Raw genomic sequence first — 17,500 nt, 5'->3', positions numbered from 1 at the left:
AACTCACTTTGTAGACCAGGCTGGCCTCGAACTCAGAAATCCGCCTGCCTCTGCCTCCCGAGTGCTGGGATTAAAGGCGTGCGCCACCACGCCCGGCTCAAGGTCATCTTAATATAACAAATTCAAAGCCAGCCAGCATAGCCTAGGGTATATCATATTCATTCCCCGGCCACACTCTCTAAATTGCAGAGAGAGGAGTATTGGGAGCCTCCTATGTCTGGTAACTACACTACACTAGGTGCCTCACCTGCCTAGACACTCCCCACCCTGTCTGGAAAATGAGATTGTGCAGGTCGGGGTTGGTTTTTTGTTTTTTGTTTGGTTGGTTGGTTTTGGTTTTTCGAGACAGGGTTTCTCTGTATATCACTGGCTGTCCTGGAACTCACTTTGTAGACCAGGCTGGCCTCGAACTCAGAAATCCGCCTGTCTCTGCCTCCGGAGTGCTGGGATCAAAGGCGTGTGCCACCACACCCGGCTGGGTTTTTGTTTGTTTGTTTGTTTTAAAGGTCAAGACAAACACCATCTTTACATATGTTTGAGAACAAGGACTTTCAACAGTCCCTTTCAAGGATTTACTCAATATGGACCTTGGCTGACTGAACCTCAGGCTGGTGTCACCAGGCTGGTGTCACCAGAGCAGCTGGTGCTGCCTGTCCTCTCTGGCAGGCTGCCCAGTTTCAGCCCAGGGCACCTCAGCAGTGACTCATTTGCTGCTTGGCACTTTGGCACATTACCCTTCCCTAAGCGTGAAACGAAACCAGTAGTCATTACTTTTTGTTGGATGATTCTCTGATCCCAGATTCCTGTGGTCCAGATTAGGTCTCCCTTGGTTCCTGCAGCTTTGGGGTTAAAATGTCTCCAGAAGGTTGTTCGGAGGGTTCACACTGCCCACTGTTTTCTGAACTCTGGATGAAGTTTGCTTCTTCATGGAGAGAGACTGAGGTCTGGAAAACCATGTCAGAAAGGAGAGGGCAGAGCCAACAAGATGGCTCAGTGGGAGCCAGGCAGTGGTGGCGCACGCCTTTGATCCCAGCACTCGGGAGGCAGAGGCAGGCGGATTTCTGAGTTTGTGAGGCCAGCCTGGTCTACAGAGTCAGTTCCAGGACAGCCAGGGCTATACAGAGAAACCCTGTCTCGAAAAATAAAACAAAAAACAAAAAAACCTACACCATCATGCCCATGCCACCTTCTTTCAAATAAATAATATTTCACAATAACATTCATCAGGCTTAATTTCATGTCTTAAAAATCTGGGAAACAGAGTTTTAAGTTTTCTTTTTGGTTTTTTGAGACGGGGTTTCTCTGTATAGCCTTGGCTGTCCTGGAAATCACTCTGTAGACAAGGCTGGCCTTAAACTCAGAAATCCGCCTGCCTCTGCCTCCCTAGTGCTGGGATTAAAGGCGTGCGCCACTGGTCAGCCTGCAACCAGGAATCTTAACCACTAAGCCACCTCTCCAGCCCCCTCTATGGTAAGTTTTTAATTGTAGCATCCATGTTCTGTATCAAATGTTCCTTCCACAAACAAAGTAGATTCAAACTCTGGAATCTAGAAAATATTTCTCTAGGCTTTTTTTTTTTTTCATTTTGCATAAACCAGTGTATCCAGAACGAGAGGACAAACCTCACAAGCTCATCAATTTCACGCCAAGACCGCCAACACCTTAGGGTAAAAGTTCTCGATCCCATCAGCCTTAGCGCATTTCCAATGCTTCTAAGTGAGCGTAACCCTGCGCAGGCGCAGTCGGCCACTCCCGACTTCCGGGCGTTACTTAAGGTATAAATATGGCTGCGTCGGCGCGGATCTGTCTCTTTAGGCGTCGCTCTCTTGGTGTGCTTGTTCTTGGTGAGTACGGTGCGCTGGGGTTTACCCTCGCGGTCCCGCACCGGGCTCCGCAGAGAGGCAGGGTCGCGGCTGGGCGGACCCGGTGTGGGAGGCCGGGCTCAGTAGCCGAGCATGGCGTGTGGCCACGCGCCTCCGAGCCCAGTAACCGCTTTCTTCCGGGGATCCCAGCGCTCGCAGGATTATTGCCTGGGAGACTGACTTCGTCTACGCACTTTTCTTTGATGCTCATTTTGTTTAAGAGGACAGGGTCTTTGGTTCCTGCCTTGTGATTTGGGATGTTAGCCGCCTTCCAGCCAGCGTTCGGTATTAACTTGCTCATTTCGCTTTGCTTCCCAGTTATTCTTTCTCTTCACCTTGTAACAGGATTTCTGCAGTTTTTTGTTCATTAATCTGCCATTTTTCAGACGACCCTTTTTCATGTAGATAATTTCTGGATAGTTTGGTTCCGATGGGGGTGTTGTGTTCTGTTTGCTTCAAGATCTGAAAAGGTGGCTGACGTCTGTAGTCCCAGCACTCTGTTTGGTTTTTTTTTTTTCCTCGAGCTGGAGGTCTAGCAAAAGGACCCTGGGACAGTTTGTCAAAAGAAAGCCATTACCATGACTATCCGACGTGGATATCCCGGGAGGTCACTCTCCCCGGGCTCTGTCCTAGTGGCGAGCGGGAGCTTAGGGCATTGCCCGATGATGTACAGTCCCTTTCCACAACGTTGGAGATGAAGCTGGGCTTTCGAGTCTGCGCCTGCATATTCCTACGACTTCTCAGAGTTCTGTGGACGATGACTGAGGAGACAAACCATGCAGGAAACAGTCTTTAAATCACGCAATCTGGGGGTGCGTCCGAGTACTTCAAGGGTTTAACTTACTGGTGAATGTCTTCTCTTGCAGACCCGGTCGATAATTCCAGGTACTTTGTTGATGGAGGTACGTTCACTCTGAGGCTGGCTTAGTGCTTTTCGTGTGTTTTCTGTTCCATGTGTACGTTATTAATGATTCACAGTGGGGGGGAGGGGGTCGGATGTTGAGGTTGACGAAACGTTTGGGTGCTGACCAGACATTCCAACGTGGATATCCCGGGAGGTCACTCTCCCCGGGCTCTGTCCTAGTGGCGAGCGGGAGCTTAGGGCATTGCCCGATGAGGTACAGTCCCTTTCCACAACGTTGGAGATGAAGCTGGGCTTTCGAGTCTGCGCCTGCATATTCCTACGACTTCTCAGAGTCCCGTGGACGATGACTGAGGAGACAAACCATGCAGGAAACAAAAATTTAAAATGCTAAGGCTTTTGGTATGCCAACTTCAGGAACCTGATGTTTGTGTTTTTTTTTTTCCCCCAGGAAAGAAGAGAATCTACTCGGGCACCTACTGAATAGTTACTTGACTATATACAGCCTGCTAAAATTTTGGCTATGTTAGGGCCTCGGCCATTAGAAGCTGGGGCAAGCTTTTCTGCCTACTTAACTCTGTTTGGTAAATACATTTCTTTTGACAGGTTATGTCTAGATTTGAGAACCTTCAGCATGGTTCTCATTTTTTGAGGTCTCAACAGGTTTCCCCAGACCATATATAAACCATGTATAAGTCATTTTTCTGTTTCCACAGTCTCTGTAAGATTATAGTCATAAGTTCAAATCTGAATTAAAGCAGAATGTCTTTTTTGGATCTGAATGTCTTTTCTTGTGATTTAATGTGTGAGCAGAAGGCTGCAGGTGGGTCAGGATAAACCCGGAGTGAATGTTTGGTCCATCGAAAAACTAAGATTGTTCCTTCCTCTGCTTTGGTGATATTATTACAGCAGTGTTAGATAGGAAAATGGTCAAATGGATGAGTTATGTGGAAAGTTAGTCCCAAGTCAACATGGACAGGCCTAACAGGGGCCTTATGATATGAGGTAGACTGGTCCCTAGGTCATAATGGAAAGTTGATGACTACTGCCTGCCTTGATCATGGAAAAGCCATGATGGGGTCACTGGGGAGATGCCTTGAAGGTAGGCCTTAGAGATGCTGTGTTTCCCTGTTCTTGGAAATGGGTGTGAGAATTGGTGGCTTCTGGAGTTGGGGAGTGTTTGTGGCCACCTTAGACCAGAAGGGATAGGAAGCGAGATGGAGCTTTAAAGGATGATTGATTATATGAAAGTACACTGTAGCTGTCTTCAGGCATCCCATAAGAGGGCATCAGATACCATTATGGATGGTTGTGAGCCACTATATGGTTGCTAGGATTTGAACTCAGAGCAGTCAGTGCTCTTCTGAGCCATCTTGCCAGCCCAGACCTCTACTTTAAAACATTTTACCTGCCCTTGTTTCTTGTACCTGGTTAGGAATATTGTACCTTGTCTTCCAGGTACAGCAGGAATTTCTGAAGTAAAAGGCTAAAGCCTGCGTTTCTTAACACTTGTGATGAGCTACCTGGGTTTTAAATTCTGGTAGCACAGCACCCTGCCACTACCGTGGCCAAGTGCTTCAAAGTGTTATTTCTTCCCTTGTGCAAGTACTCTTGATCCTTAATTGTCACAATTTTATTGGTTGTCTTGGTGGCCTTCAGATGTCCTACCCATGTAGGCAACATGCTTACAATTCACTGTTTAAGTACATGGGTTTGGGAGTATAGCTTAGTGCTTGCCTAGAGTATGCGATACCTTAAATTAGAAAAGATTTACATTTAAAGCCATCTAGGTTTACATGGTGAAAGTGTCTCCAAAAGTTGGGGAATCTTAGCAGTAATGATAGGTACACACCTAAGTGGATAGAGTGGGTGGGATGGCTCAGCAGTGAAGAGCACAGAACTATATATGGTGGGAGCTGATGGCCTCTTCTGACATGTAACATTTGCATGCAGAACAATTTACACAAAATAAATAAAATGTCGGCCAGGCTATAATAGCCTGTGTGTAGTCCTGACCTGGAACTGTAGACCAGGCTGGCTTCAAACTCCCATCTGCCTCCTAAGTGTTGGAATTAAACATGTGCCATACTACTACCCAGTCATATACAAGGTCTTACAAGATTAATAATGGGGTTGGGGATGGTTCAATGGTCAGAGCACCTACTACAGTATCCATGAAACATCCTGGGCTTCCTGAACGTTCACAGGTGTGTATCTGGGGACAGTATGTACACTCAGACACAAGTATTTAACAAAAATACTCAGGGCCTCTCACATGCCAGACTAGTGTCCTAACTTTTAAGCTAGCTCAGTTCCCCACTTCAACACCCTATTCTGCAGTCTGCATGCACTGGGCCCTCATGCACAAACCCACACACAGACAGACATAGTTAAAAAGATGATTTGAGGGGGCTGGAGAGATGGCTCAGCAGTTAAGAGGTCCTGAGTTCAAATCCCAGCAACCACATGGTGGCTCACAACCATCTGTAATGAGATCTGTCGCCCTCTTCTGGTGTGTCTGAAGACAACTGCAGTGTACTTATTTATAAGTAAATCTTTGGGCCGGAGCGAGCAGGGTTGACTGGAGTGAGCAGAGCCAATCAGAGTGAGCAGAAGTTCTAAATAAAATTCCCAACAATCACATGAAGGTTCCCAATCATCTGCATAGTTACAGTGCACTCATATACATTAAATAAATAGATAGATAAATAAATCTTAAAAAAAAAAAAAAGGACTGGAGAGATGGTTCAGCTATTAAGAGCACTGGCTGCTTTTCCAGAGCCCAGCCTGAGTTTAGTTCCCACAGTGGTTGTGACTCACAGGTTAAGGACCACTGATTTAAGCACGGGCTAGAAACCTGCTCTGGGAAAGGGTTAATGCATGGGCTTCTAGGAGCAGGCCCTTGCTTAACCGTCTACACACACACAGCAGGGCTTCAAAAAGTCCTGTGAGAAATGGGAGTGACCATGGGGGTGGTTCCTGGGTGCACTGGGTAAGATCATGACAGATGATACCCTTTAAGTTTACTGTAAGTATTGTGAGATACCCAGACAATGCACATCTGGGAAGGCAGTAGGGTGATACCCATGTTATATATGTGCAGACTTTAAGCATCATTCATTGCTTTTAAGTACCCAACCTCACCCCCTTTAAGATTTATGTATGTGAGTACACTGTAGCTGTTCAGACACACCAGAAGAGGGCATCAGATCCCATTACAGATGGTTGTGAGCCACCATGTGGCTACCGGGCATTGAACTCTGAACCTCTAGAAGAGCAGTCAGAGCTTTTAACTGCTGAGCCATCTCTCCAGCCCTGTTTTAAGTCCTATTTGGTCATATCTCTAAGACAACCTTCACACCAAATGATTACTGGACTTCTTAGCTGGCAAGGGACTCCAGGCGGCTTCATCCTTTTAGTGTTCCCTGTCCTCCTCCTGACTTAGTGTTAGGGGTATATGGTAGCGCACAACCATCTATAATAGAATCTGATAACCTCTTCTGACATGCAGACATACGTGCAGATAAAGCATTCATACATAAAATATATAAGTGGATTTTAAAAGTCAGTGAGAGCCGGGCTTGGTGGCACACACCTTTAATCCCAGCACTCGGGAGGCAGAGGCAGGCAGATTTCTGAGTTCAAGGCCAGCCTAGTCTACAAAGTGAGTTCCAGGACAGCCAGGGCTATACAGAGAAACCCTGTCTCGGAAAAACAAACAAACAAACAAAATCAAAAAAAAAAAAAAAGTCAATGAGATTGAGGGACAGAGGTGTGGTGCTACACCTCTGCAGTCCTAGCACAGGAAGCTGAAGCAATTAGGATTTGGAGTTTGAAGATAGCCCAAGTCAATAGCCCAAAACAATAAAAAAAAAAAAACAAAAAAAACATAAGGCAAGATCAGTGATGGGCCTTTTTCTATAATTACATTAAGCCATGTGAATGAATAAGATCTTGGAGAAAGACATCAGTTTCCAGGGTGAAGCTTGGAGAAACTTCACAGTTTACCATCCAGGAGAGGAGGCCAGGATGGAGGCAGAAGTCAACCTGAAAAGGTAAGGCAACATCAGGGGATCGCTTTGGAGCTGGCACTACACAGCAGGGGAAATGCAGCTGACAAGCAGTTGTCCAGAGGAGGTGGCTCTGTTGGTTACGGTGTCTGCTGCCAAGCCTGAAGGCTTGACTCTGCCCTCTGGAACCCACAAAGTGGGAAGACAGAACTTAGTCCTGAGAGTTGCCCTCTGACCTCCCCGAGCAGGAACAGACACACACAAATCAAAACTTAAAATGTGTTGTCAGGTGAGTGTACAATGGTAGGTGACAGCTGTGTATGGTGAATGGCTCCTCCCCCAGCTGTGAATGGCACTCTCGCTGACATGTGGTGCCAATCTTGCTCTTTAGTAACTGGGCATGATGGAAGATATCTTTAGCCCCATCTCTAATGAGCTAGAGACAGGAGGGGCTCCCAGTGAGACCCTCTCTCATAAATATAAAGAAAACTGTTTCAAATGCTAAAAATGTCAGTTTAGGACAACTTGGAGTCAGAAGTAGTTGCAAAACACAGAAAATACTCTGTACAGATCACTGCTCTCAGGAAAGCCATACCCAATTAAATGTTTTGTTTTTTCCTCAGGGACACTTTAAATCTTATAGGGCTGCTTGTGTAAGGATTTTAGTGAGAGTTTTTTGGTTTTTCTTTTTTTTTTCTTTTCTTTTGGTTCTTCGAGACAGGGTTTCTCTGTATAGCCCTGGCTGTACTGGAACTCACTTTGTAGACCAGACTGGCCTCAAACTCAGAAATCCTCCCAAGTGCTGGAATTAAAGGCGTGCACCACCACTCCCGGCAAAGATTTATTTATTATTATACATAAGTACTCTGTAGCTGTCTTCTGACACACAAGAGGACGTCAGATCTCATTACGGGTGGTTGTGAGCCACCATGTGGTTGCTGGGATTTGAACTCCGGACCTTCAGAAGTCAGTGTTCTTACTTGCTGAGCCATCTCTCCAGCCCCCCTCTGCCAGAGCAGCCAAGGGTTCTTAACCACTGAGCCATCTCTCCAGCCCTAAGCCATTTTTCACAGTGTTCTGCTTCTGGTGTTAGCTCCCAACTCCAACAATTCCCAGCTTTGAGTCATCTTTTTCTGCTCCCAGCCCTTACTCCTCTCTCCTTCCCTTTACTATCTTGTAGTTGAGCCTTGCACCTCACACTTAGACAAAACACTCAGCCACTGAGCTACAACCAGTGCTCTTTTTCTCTGTATAGCCCTGGCTGTCCTGGAACTCACTCTGTAGACCAGGCTGGCCTCGAATTCAGAAATCCTCCTGCCTCTGCCTCCCGAGTACTGGGATTAAAGGCGTGCGCCACCAAGCCCGGCTCTGCCTCAGCTTCTGGAATGACCCGATTGTAGGTGGTGAAACCAACCCAGGCATTACCGAATCCACTTCCTGCTTGCTCTTTGCCTCTCCATTCTTGGTTACACTTTACTCAAAGTCCATTAAAGTTGTGAACATTTCATCTTGTGAGCAGAACCTTCCCATAATCACACACTGTCCCCGTAGACTAGACCTTCACCCTCTACTTTCAGACTATACGGCAGTTTCACACGTCTTACTCTCTGTCATTGCAAATGTCACCCCTCTGGGACAGGAGAGATGGCTCAGTGGTTAAGGGTGCTTGTTGCTCTTGCAGAAGATGGGAATTCCATTCCAGCACATACATGGCAGGTCGCATCCATTTGTAACTCCAGTTCTACTGCAACCAATGCTCTCTTTCTGGCCTTTGCACTGTATACGTACGTGGTACACAGATGTACCTACATGAAAAGCACTCATACATATAATAAATAAGGAAATGTTATTCATCCTGAATGCCTCTTCCACTTAGACTAATTAGCCGTTCCTGAGCCCTACCTAGACCGAATCAGATGGCTCTGCATAGATTGGGGTCTTTTGAGCCTTCGGTATATATAATTTGAGAACAAGAACAATCAGCCTTGTTTTGTTCCGTACAGACCTCACGCACCAGATTTTCCTAAACAAACAGGGATTGGTTATTTGTCCACTTATCCCACTTTGGGGAGGAAATCTCCCAAATACAGAATGCTGTGTACAAACTAGGAGCAGCCGCTCGCACTTCCCGCGGTGGCCGCCAGGGGCCGCCCGGCTCTGTGTTTTCCCTTCTGGCCAGGGTCGCGGCCGGAGGCCCGCAGAGCGCATGCTCGGGGCAGTTCACCGCCGGCCGCCGAGCGCCGGAGTTGCTTGTGGCCGCCCTGTCCCGAGGTAGGTCGCGCTCCGGTTCGTAGGGAGCCCTGGGGACGGGAAACCCGGAGGCGCGCGAGGTCGTGGTGGGCCGAGATCGCAACCTACATGGCGGGCTGCACGTGAAGCCGGCGGCGCTCGGGGCGCACGAGCTCCGGCCCGCGTGGGCCCCGCCTCGCTGGCGCTCGGGCCCCTTAGCCGTCGCGCTCGGGGCGCGCACTCCGCTCCGTGGCGGGAGATTCAAACGGCTGATGCGCGGGGACCCGGGCGCGCGCGGCGGCGGGGAGCTCGGGGAGCCGCCGGCGGGGAGGGGACAGCAGCGTTCCCAGACCGTGGCCTGTCCTTAACCCTCTTCAACCCTGTGTCACCCGGTTGTTCCGTGCCGCTGGGGAACAATGGTGACAAAGGCGGGCCTCCGTGACCTTTGCGGGACGGAGGGGCTCCCAGGCGAGACTTCCGTGGGTCCACAGTTAGGGTCTCCTGAGATCAGCAAAGTATGCCCGTGGAACTTGAGCGTCGCTGCTGCCACGTCTTTGGTTCATCCTAAATTAAGTCCTCCGACCACGTGTGCCGTGGGACAAGCTGAGGGTATGAAACAGACCCGGGAACTCCAAAGCGGAAGCCGTAACCGGGCTGTGGAGGGTTGGGGATAGCCTTCCAGGTGAGGTTTTAATATGTTTGGGGTAACAGGATCAGGGTGATCCAGACACGGGGTACATACAGCACATGCAACCACTCGAAGAGTTTGGGGTCATAGACTTTGGTGCTTGTGGGGAGGGTGTGGAGGATACAGAGAAGGCTGCGTCACCCAAGAAGAGCATTCTAATGGAGCTCAGAAAAGATGAGTTAGAAGTGATTCACCAGGTTCTGGTTGCCTCTGCAACCGAGAGCAGGAGTCTGGATCGGGCAGGTCCCACTAGGTTCTCTTAAACCTTAGTTTCCTTGCCTTTAAAGGGAAAGTAATGTGTTCTATAATCTGTGCAAAGCTGGTGGCTTGAACATCCCCCAGAAGCTATTGCCCCTCTCTCTCTAGGAAAAAAAAAAAATTAACAGATAGCCGGAGGCTGTATCACATCCTTCTGCACCTGGGTGATGGACTTCCTGGTGTGACGTGAGCATGCTCAGTTAGTTACTGGCGGCACACAGCCACTGCCTGCACAGGCTTTCCCTTCTTCCCTAAGTCTAGCTGGAAAGTTCTGAGTGTGGGGGGAAGGGAGGGACCACCGCTGGGGTTACCAAATGCTCCAGAAGTGGGAGTAACTGGAAAACCCCCCTGCTCCTGGTGGATTGTCTAACCTAGTCTACCCACCCATTTGACTTAGCAGGTGAGGAACTGGGCTGTGGGCAGCTCCAGTCCTGGTGTGTGTGTGTGTGTGTGTGTGTGTGTAGGTAGGTAGGTAGGTGTAGGGGGGTCCTCTCAGCTGTCATCTCACCCATGGATGTTGTGCAATTTTATTCCTGACATGGGGACAGGTCTGAACTCTTATGGGGTCATACACTGTAGGTGCTCATTAATGAAAGTTGACTCCTTCCTGGATTTTATTCTGAGTCTTGTCCGGTTTTCTCCCAGTTTTTAAATCCCCTAAAGATGAATCCCAGGGAGTGGAAGTGGGGGGTGTGAATACAGTGACAGAAGAAGTCTTTTTAGGGTTGTATGTGTGTATGTATGTTTGAGTGCTTTCCTGCACGCATGCGCAGGTACAGATGCATTGGCCCAGGGAGGCCAGAAGAGAGCATTGGATCCCCTGGGACTGGAGTTAAAGGTGGTTGTGAGCAGCCTGTGTGCTAGGAACCACACCTGGATGGTCTTGAAGAGTGGCCAGCACTGAGCCATCTCTCCAGCCCTGGCTCATTTCTTGAAGCAGGGTATGTCTCACTATGTTGGCTGGCCTTGAAGTGTGGCAATCACAAACCCTGCCTCTGCCCACCGCGCCCAGCTGGCCCCACCTTTTAGAAGGTGCTGCCCTTCCCTGCCCTGCTTCTGGGTTTGTGCAGTAACTAGAGTTACCCAGGTACGGATGAGGAATGTGTGGCTCAAAGACAACTGGGGTATCTCAGGATCTCTCCTCTCAGTGGGGGACCTGCTGGATCCGGCTACAGTCCTTCTAGGCAAATCCCAGCTGCCATCTTTCCCCTCCCTTGATTTTTGCTTTCTGCTTTTTGAGTTTGGCCAAAACCAACAGGAATTCTAAGGGACTTGCTTGGGCCATCTTAAATTCCAACCTGGGTTATAGTGTTTGGGTGGCAAGGGTGAGACAGGGTCTTGCTCTGTGGCCTGGTCAGTCTTGGTCAGCTTCCTACGTTCTGGGATGACAGGTGTGTGCCACCACAGATGGCAGATTTTTTTCCCTATTTTTTAAAAAAATGCTTGTGTGCTTTTCCTTCCTGTCCTTTGGTGTATGGATATGAGCAAGTGAATTTACCTTTCCTTGTGTTAGGTGAGTGTCCTCACCCATGAAATAGGAGCGACTGTGTCTTCAGTTCTCTGGACTGGGTTGAGTTTGTTGTGTGTGGCATACACGTGTTGTACATTCAGACACGAATGAGGGACTGCATGTGCATGTGGGGGTCAGAGGTTTGGGGACAGCTGTCTTCATTGATTGTGCTCTGTCTTCTTGAGACAGGACTTCTCACTGAACCCGGAGCACCGCCATTGGGGTGCATTGGCTGTCCACCCTGCACTAGGGTTGTGGATGTGTGCTGTGCTGGTGTTCTGAAGTCAGGGTCACATGCTTGCACAGCAATCCCTTTGCTTTGGTTTCTGAGTCAGGGCCTCATGTGGCCTAGGCTATCCTTAACTTGACTCTGCCTCACAAATGCTAGGAGTGCAGGAGTTTGCCAACGTGCCCAACTTTAGCTATTTTTTTTGTGTGTGTGGGAAGGAAGGATGGGTTGGGAGAAGGGGAACAAGGTGTGACTTTTGTACGTTTTGTTTTTTTTGTTTTTTTTTTTTTTTTGGTTTTTCGAGACAGGGTTTCTCTTTGTAGCCCTGGCTGATCCTGGAACTCACTCTGTAGACCAGGCTGGCCTCGAACTCAGAAATCCACCTGCCTCTGCCTCCCGAGTGCTGGGATTAAAGGCGTGCGCCACCACGCCCGGCACGTTTTGTTTTTTGGGGGATAGGTGGGGGAGTTTTTAAGACAGGGTTTCTCTGTTTAGCCCTGGCTGTCCTGGAACGCTGCCTCTCAAGTGCTGGCAGCTACCACTGCCTGGCTAAGGTGTGACTTTTGTAAGCTTACTTTCTTCCTGAAGATAAACTCCTGAGTACAGGAAGCAGGGTGGCCGCCTCTGTCTTTGCCATGCATCTCAGCCCAACCCCAGGCACTCCAGAATATCTCTGGGATACTCTCTCTGCTAGGGGTGTGCGGTGCAGGCTTCTATCCACCCTGGGAGGTCGTCATCTCCTTTTTTTTTTTTTAAGATTTATTTATTTTATGTATATGAATATTTTATGTACAGTATATAGCTGTACAGATGGTTGTGAGCCTTCATCTGGTTGTTGGGAATTGAAGATTTATTATTATAAATAAGTACACTGTAGCTGTCTTCTGGCACACCAGAAGAGGGCACCAGATCTCATTACAGGTGGTTGTGAGCCACCATGTGGGTGCTGGGATTTGAACTCAGGACCTTCGGAAGAGCAGTCAGTGCTCTTACCTGCTGAGTCATCTCACCAACCCCAAGGATTGTTAAAGATTGAGGAAACTAGAGTACTGGAAGATGACTTGAGTTCCCAGTGGTCCCAGAGAGCAACCATTTTCAGCGTGGGGGAAGGGGAGGGTCCCATGGCAGGAAGAGTGGAAGCTGGTCAAAGTTCAGAATGACCGCCTCGTGACAGAGCTGGGCCAGCCACAACCCACACAGGCTCTGCAGGATCTGGGCCTGTGTAAAATGCATTGGTCTCCTCCCTCTGAGTCAGAAGTCCATACCTTCTGAGTTGACAACTGGGAAGCCTGAGGCTTCAGCCTCATAGAGGTGATGGCAGCGGGGAGGAGGCAGCGGGGTGGTGCTGACCAGATCCCCAGGGGACACTGAGAAGGGCCTTTGCTGGTCTCTCCTTGCCTTGAGCCGAGTTTTTCACTCCTGTCTTGTCAGAAGAAGGACCAGTGAGTGAACTTGCTTAGATTCTGATAGGTTTGGGTCTCAGTGTTACATGGGGAAGACCCTAAATACCACACTACCACCAACATTAATTTCTTTTTTTTATTTTTGAGACAGGGTTTCTCTGTATAGCCCTAGCTGTCCTGGAACTCACTCTGTAGACCAGGCTGGCCTCGAACTCAGAAATCCACCTGCCTCTGCCTCCCAAGTGATGGGATTAAAGGCGTGTGCCACCACTGCCCAGCAACATTAATTTCTTGAGCAAGCATTTACTGTAGGACCGTTTTTCATTGATTGAGGTTTTTTTGTTTTTGAGTCTGGGCCTTTTCTTTAAAGCCCTGACTCTCCTGGCACTCAGTATGTAGACTGGGCTGGCTAGTCTGCTGGGATTCAAGGTATGTGTCACCATTCTTAGCTTTATTTTATTTCTTTATTTTTATTTTGGTTTTGATTTTTTTTTGAGACAGGGTTTCTCTATGTACCCGCCCCCAGCTGTCTTGGAACTCACTCTGTAGACCAAATCTGCCTGTTTCTCCCTCCCGAGTGCTGAGACTAAAAGTGGACACCCAACCTGGCTTTATTTGAATTAAAACTTTTTTTTTCCTGTTATGGCATGAAGCCCAGAGCCTCAGACAAGCTAGGCAAGCGCTCTGCCCATGAGCCACACCCCAGCACCTCGTATCAGCTCATTTAACCCTGCATGGCAACTACTTGCAGAAGCACATGCCTGTAAATTCAGCTTAGGGGGTGCAGGCAGGAAGAAGTGTTTAAGGCCATCTAAAGCTGCAGTGAACCCTGTTTCAAAATAATAGCGTTTACTACCCTAGAATGGATAGGAGCAGCATTCAGACAGCTTGGCTTGGGCTTGAGCGTTTTGATGTTGTGTTGTTTGGTTTGTTGTTTTGCTTTGTTTTGAGACAGGGTTTCCCTGTATAGCCCAAGCTGGCCTGGAATTTACTATGTAGACCAGGAATCCCCCCTGTCTCTGCCTCCTGAGTGAGTGTTGGGATTAAAGGCCTGCACTATTTGTTTTGGTTGGTTGTGTGTTTGAGACTTGGCTGGCCTGGAATTTGGGGTGCTGCAGTGCTGGGTCTTGAATAGGCACCACACCCAGCTCCTGTCTGCTTTTCTTTGTCACAAGGACTGTCTTTCTGTTCGATAGATTCATTTCTAGAAACATCATTTTTGACGGCTTTGTCTAATTCTCTCATGGATATTCCCATGTGTGGCCAGTCTGCTAGTATTAACCTCTTCTTCTCAAGTCCACCTTCCTAGTGCTGAGGTCACGGGCTGGGCATGTGCCACCAGGCTGTCTGTGACGTGCTGGAAAGAGACTAGGGATTGGAGTTGGCTCGGCAGATTCTCATGGGGCTGAGCTACATCCCCAGCCCTTGGTCCATACAGTTCTGGGATAGATGTCAAGAGCTGTGACTGCTGGGTGAATCCTCTTATTCTTCAGGCTTTGATAAATATGCACAGGACAATGTTTGTTATTCTGACATGGAGTATTTGGCTGGGTTTTCTTTTTCAGGACAAGAAGATGCCACCCAAGCGCATAGCTAAGAGAAGGTCACCCCCGGAAGATGCTATCCCCAAAAGCAAGAAGGTGAAAGGTGAGCTGGCTGGGATCCCTTCTGGGCTCTGAGTATTCTCTCAAAGCAGTGAGACATCTGGGCCTACGCTCCTTCCTCCCCGGCTTGAAGCTGTGAGGGGCTTAGAGGTCCAAGGCCCCTGCTCAACCAGGGGTTCTCCTGCACCTCCCCTAGTTCAGTTCTTTAGCAGTCAGAGAAAAGGCCCAAGCCAAGGCTCATCAGAGAGCCCTCAAAGCAATGTTGGTACTCCCAACCCACCCAAGATCCTAGAACGCGGCGGCCCCACACACATGCATGGTTTTGCCCGTACTTTGATCTTCTCCCCTGATAATCAGAAAAGTCCTTGGCCTTAGATCCTCTTGCTCTGAATTAACAGCTTGAAAGCCCGAGGTTCTTGGACCTACTGGGCTTTTAGATGTGGGTTGGGTCCTAACTGCCACTTTGTCACTGTAACCACAGGCAGGTCACTTCATCTGGCTGAGGCTGAGAGCCTCCCTTGATGGAATGGAGACAAGGGCTCCGTCATCCTGGGTCGTTGAGAATTAGAGGAGATAACGTCCCAGCTTTGTTTGAGGGACCTGTCCTGTCATTTTTTCTCTCTCCTATAACCCCAGAGTGTTGCGAGGTCGAGGGAAATTGACCCCTAACATGGGAGGGAGGAGCGTAGGCGCATGCTCAGACAGTGTCTGTCTTTTGCAGACACTCGTAATCGCCGTCCTGCTACTCGCTCGTGCCAAGGTGCCCGTGGGCCAAGCCCAACTGACCAGAAAACCCAACCAGATGGCTCCCTGCCCAGTGCAGCCTCTGTGCAGCAGCAGTGGCCCTGGCAGCTGGGGCCTCACCCGTGGGGAGGGGACTGAATGCCATTGACTGGAGGGCTGTGGCAGGCTTTGATTGGCTACCAAAAGGCCTTGCACTACCCACTGGTTGGCCCGCACCTCTGCAAATATATCTGAGGGTTCGTTCTTACTGTGCCTTCCTTCCCGTTCCTCTGAAGCTGCCAGTGTCAGCTGAATACTGACTGAAGGGTCAGTCTGCTTTCCTCCCATGGCCAGGAGTTGGAAATCGCGGCCTGAGGGTAGAGGGTCATCAGATGGGAGCTGATCCCAGGTAGCTGCCTAAGCAAACTCTGGCAATCAGCTGTAGGACCTGGGGAGGCTTTGACTCTCTGTTCTATGTCCTGTAAAATGGTGTCTTCTATTTTTGATGTTTGTTTGTGATAGGATGGCCCTGGCTATCCCAGAACTCACAGAGACCTGCCTGCTTCTGCCTCCGAGGGCAACAGGCTTTTCCAAATATGGGAGGTCTGCAGAGCCAGCTAATGTTGGTAGAGCAACCGGTTAGTAAGGTTGGCAGTGTGGATCACGTCTGTGAAATGCGCTCACCTGGAAATTGTCTCTGTCCTGGTGCCCTGCCCAGATCCATTTCACTGTGTGGGTGGCGTGCTTCCTTGTTCTCTTCCTTCCTCATGTCAATAACATGCGTGGATCTTAATCCTCAAAACATCCCTACGAGACAGATACCCTTGTCATCCTCTGTTCACAAAGGGAGAAACTTAGGTCCACAAAGGTCTTACTTATGGCCTATTGACAGAGCAAGGACTTGAACCCCTGACCATTACGATCCCAGAGTCCATGATATGACCTCTGCTGTCTGCCCTCATCCTATTCACTCAGGGGCTATCTTCTCCACCTTTTAGTCTCACACAGGTCCCACAACACAGAACCAGGCTTGGTGCTGACACTGGGCCAGGGCGACGTGGGCCAGCTGGGGCTGGGTGAAAGTGTGCTGGAGAGGAAAAAGCCGGCCTTGGTGCCCCTTCTGCAGGATGTTGTGCAGGCTGAGGCCGGGGGCATGCATACTGTGTGTCTGAGCCAAAGTGGCCAGGTAGGTCAGAGGGTTGGGACAGGTTGGATAGGGCCTGGGTGCAAGGGTATGGAAGCAGGGAGGGGCCTAAGCAAGGAGGCCATAGGGCCAGGCTTTGTGTTAATGGGACATCCTGGGCACAGGTCTACTCCTTTGGCTGCAATGACGAGGGTGCCCTGGGAAGGGACACTTCAGTCGAAGGCTCAGAAATGGTCCCTGGGAAAGTGGAACTGCAAGAGAAAGTGGTGCAAGTGTCAGCGGGGGACAGTCACACAGCAGCCCTCACCGAAGACGGCCGTGTCTTCCTCTGGGGCTCTTTCCGGGTAAGACTGGGGCTGGCAGGCAGAATTAACTCAGGATCTGCAAATGATCCACATGCACGTGTAGGGCCTGGATTCTAATCCCTGGAATCTTCATATGGGCCTGTCCACTCCACGGCCTATGTGCTTGAGAGTGATGCATGAATTGTGTGTCTTTGGGAAGAGGTGGGTCAAAGTTGCCTCTGGGCTGAGCTGGCCCTGGAAGCTGCTGAGGCTCATCTCCTGCCACATTCTCTTTTGCATCCCCTTTCTGGAATCTTTGAGAGAAAGGTCTGTGGGTTTGAGAAATGTCACTTCTTGGTCTCTCTAAAGCAGGGGAGTGTAATCTTTGTGGTTTTGGTTGGTTGGTTGGTTGGTTGGTTTTCTGAGACAGGGTTTCTCTGTGTAGCTCTGGCTGTCCTGGAACTCACTCCCGGGCTGGCCTCAAACTCAGAAATCCTCCTGCCTCTGCCTCCTGAGTGCTGGGATTAAAGGCATTCGTCACCACGCCCGGCTTACTTATTTATTTTTTGAGGTAGGGTCTCTCTATGTAATTCTATCTGTTCTAGAACTTGCCTTGTAGACCAGGCTGGCCTCAAACTCACAAAGCTCTTTTTTTTTTTTTTTTAGTTTTTCGAGACAGGGTTTCTCTGTATAG

At 49.2% G+C, this 17,500-nt stretch overlaps 1 protein-coding gene and 2 non-coding genes across 7 annotated transcripts in view; all 3 read left to right on the top strand.

Annotated features, from left to right (window-relative positions):
- Window positions 1-1,628: 1,628 nt before the first annotated feature.
- The window catches only part of Rcc1 (regulator of chromosome condensation 1), a 20,929-nt gene continuing 5,057 nt past the window's right edge, over window positions 1,629-17,500 (top strand). The window contains exons 1-8 of one of the 5 annotated variants that reach the window (XM_021160801.2): window positions 1,629-1,844; window positions 2,729-2,764; window positions 3,176-3,826; window positions 6,659-6,779; window positions 14,617-14,698; window positions 15,377-15,415; window positions 16,377-16,564; window positions 16,687-16,866. In XM_021160801.2, the coding sequence (XP_021016460.1) occupies window positions 14,626-14,698; window positions 15,377-15,415; window positions 16,377-16,564; window positions 16,687-16,866 (480 nt within the window). In that variant the 5' untranslated portion in view covers window positions 1,629-1,844; window positions 2,729-2,764; window positions 3,176-3,826; window positions 6,659-6,779; window positions 14,617-14,625. Of the gene's footprint in view, window positions 1,845-2,728; window positions 2,765-3,175; window positions 3,827-6,658; window positions 6,780-8,848; window positions 9,006-9,457; window positions 9,646-14,616; window positions 14,699-15,376; window positions 15,416-16,376; window positions 16,565-16,686; window positions 16,867-17,500 lie in introns of those variants that run through there. The other 4 variants (XM_021160804.2, XM_021160802.1, XM_021160803.1 and 1 more) reach the window with 4 other exon arrangements.
- LOC115030943 lies at window positions 2,449-2,653 on the top strand. Its single transcript, XR_003836540.1, has one exon. It is a non-coding gene; the product is annotated as a small nucleolar RNA SNORA73 family (small nucleolar RNA).
- On the top strand, window positions 2,900-3,104 carry LOC115030941. Its single transcript, XR_003836538.1, has one exon. It is a non-coding gene; the product is annotated as a small nucleolar RNA SNORA73 family (small nucleolar RNA).

The sequence above is a fragment of the Mus caroli genome, chromosome 4, assembly GCF_900094665.2.
Source record: "Mus caroli chromosome 4, CAROLI_EIJ_v1.1, whole genome shotgun sequence".
Taxonomy (NCBI): Eukaryota; Metazoa; Chordata; class Mammalia; order Rodentia; family Muridae; genus Mus; species Mus caroli.
This window is presented reverse-complemented; position numbering and strand designations above follow the sequence as displayed.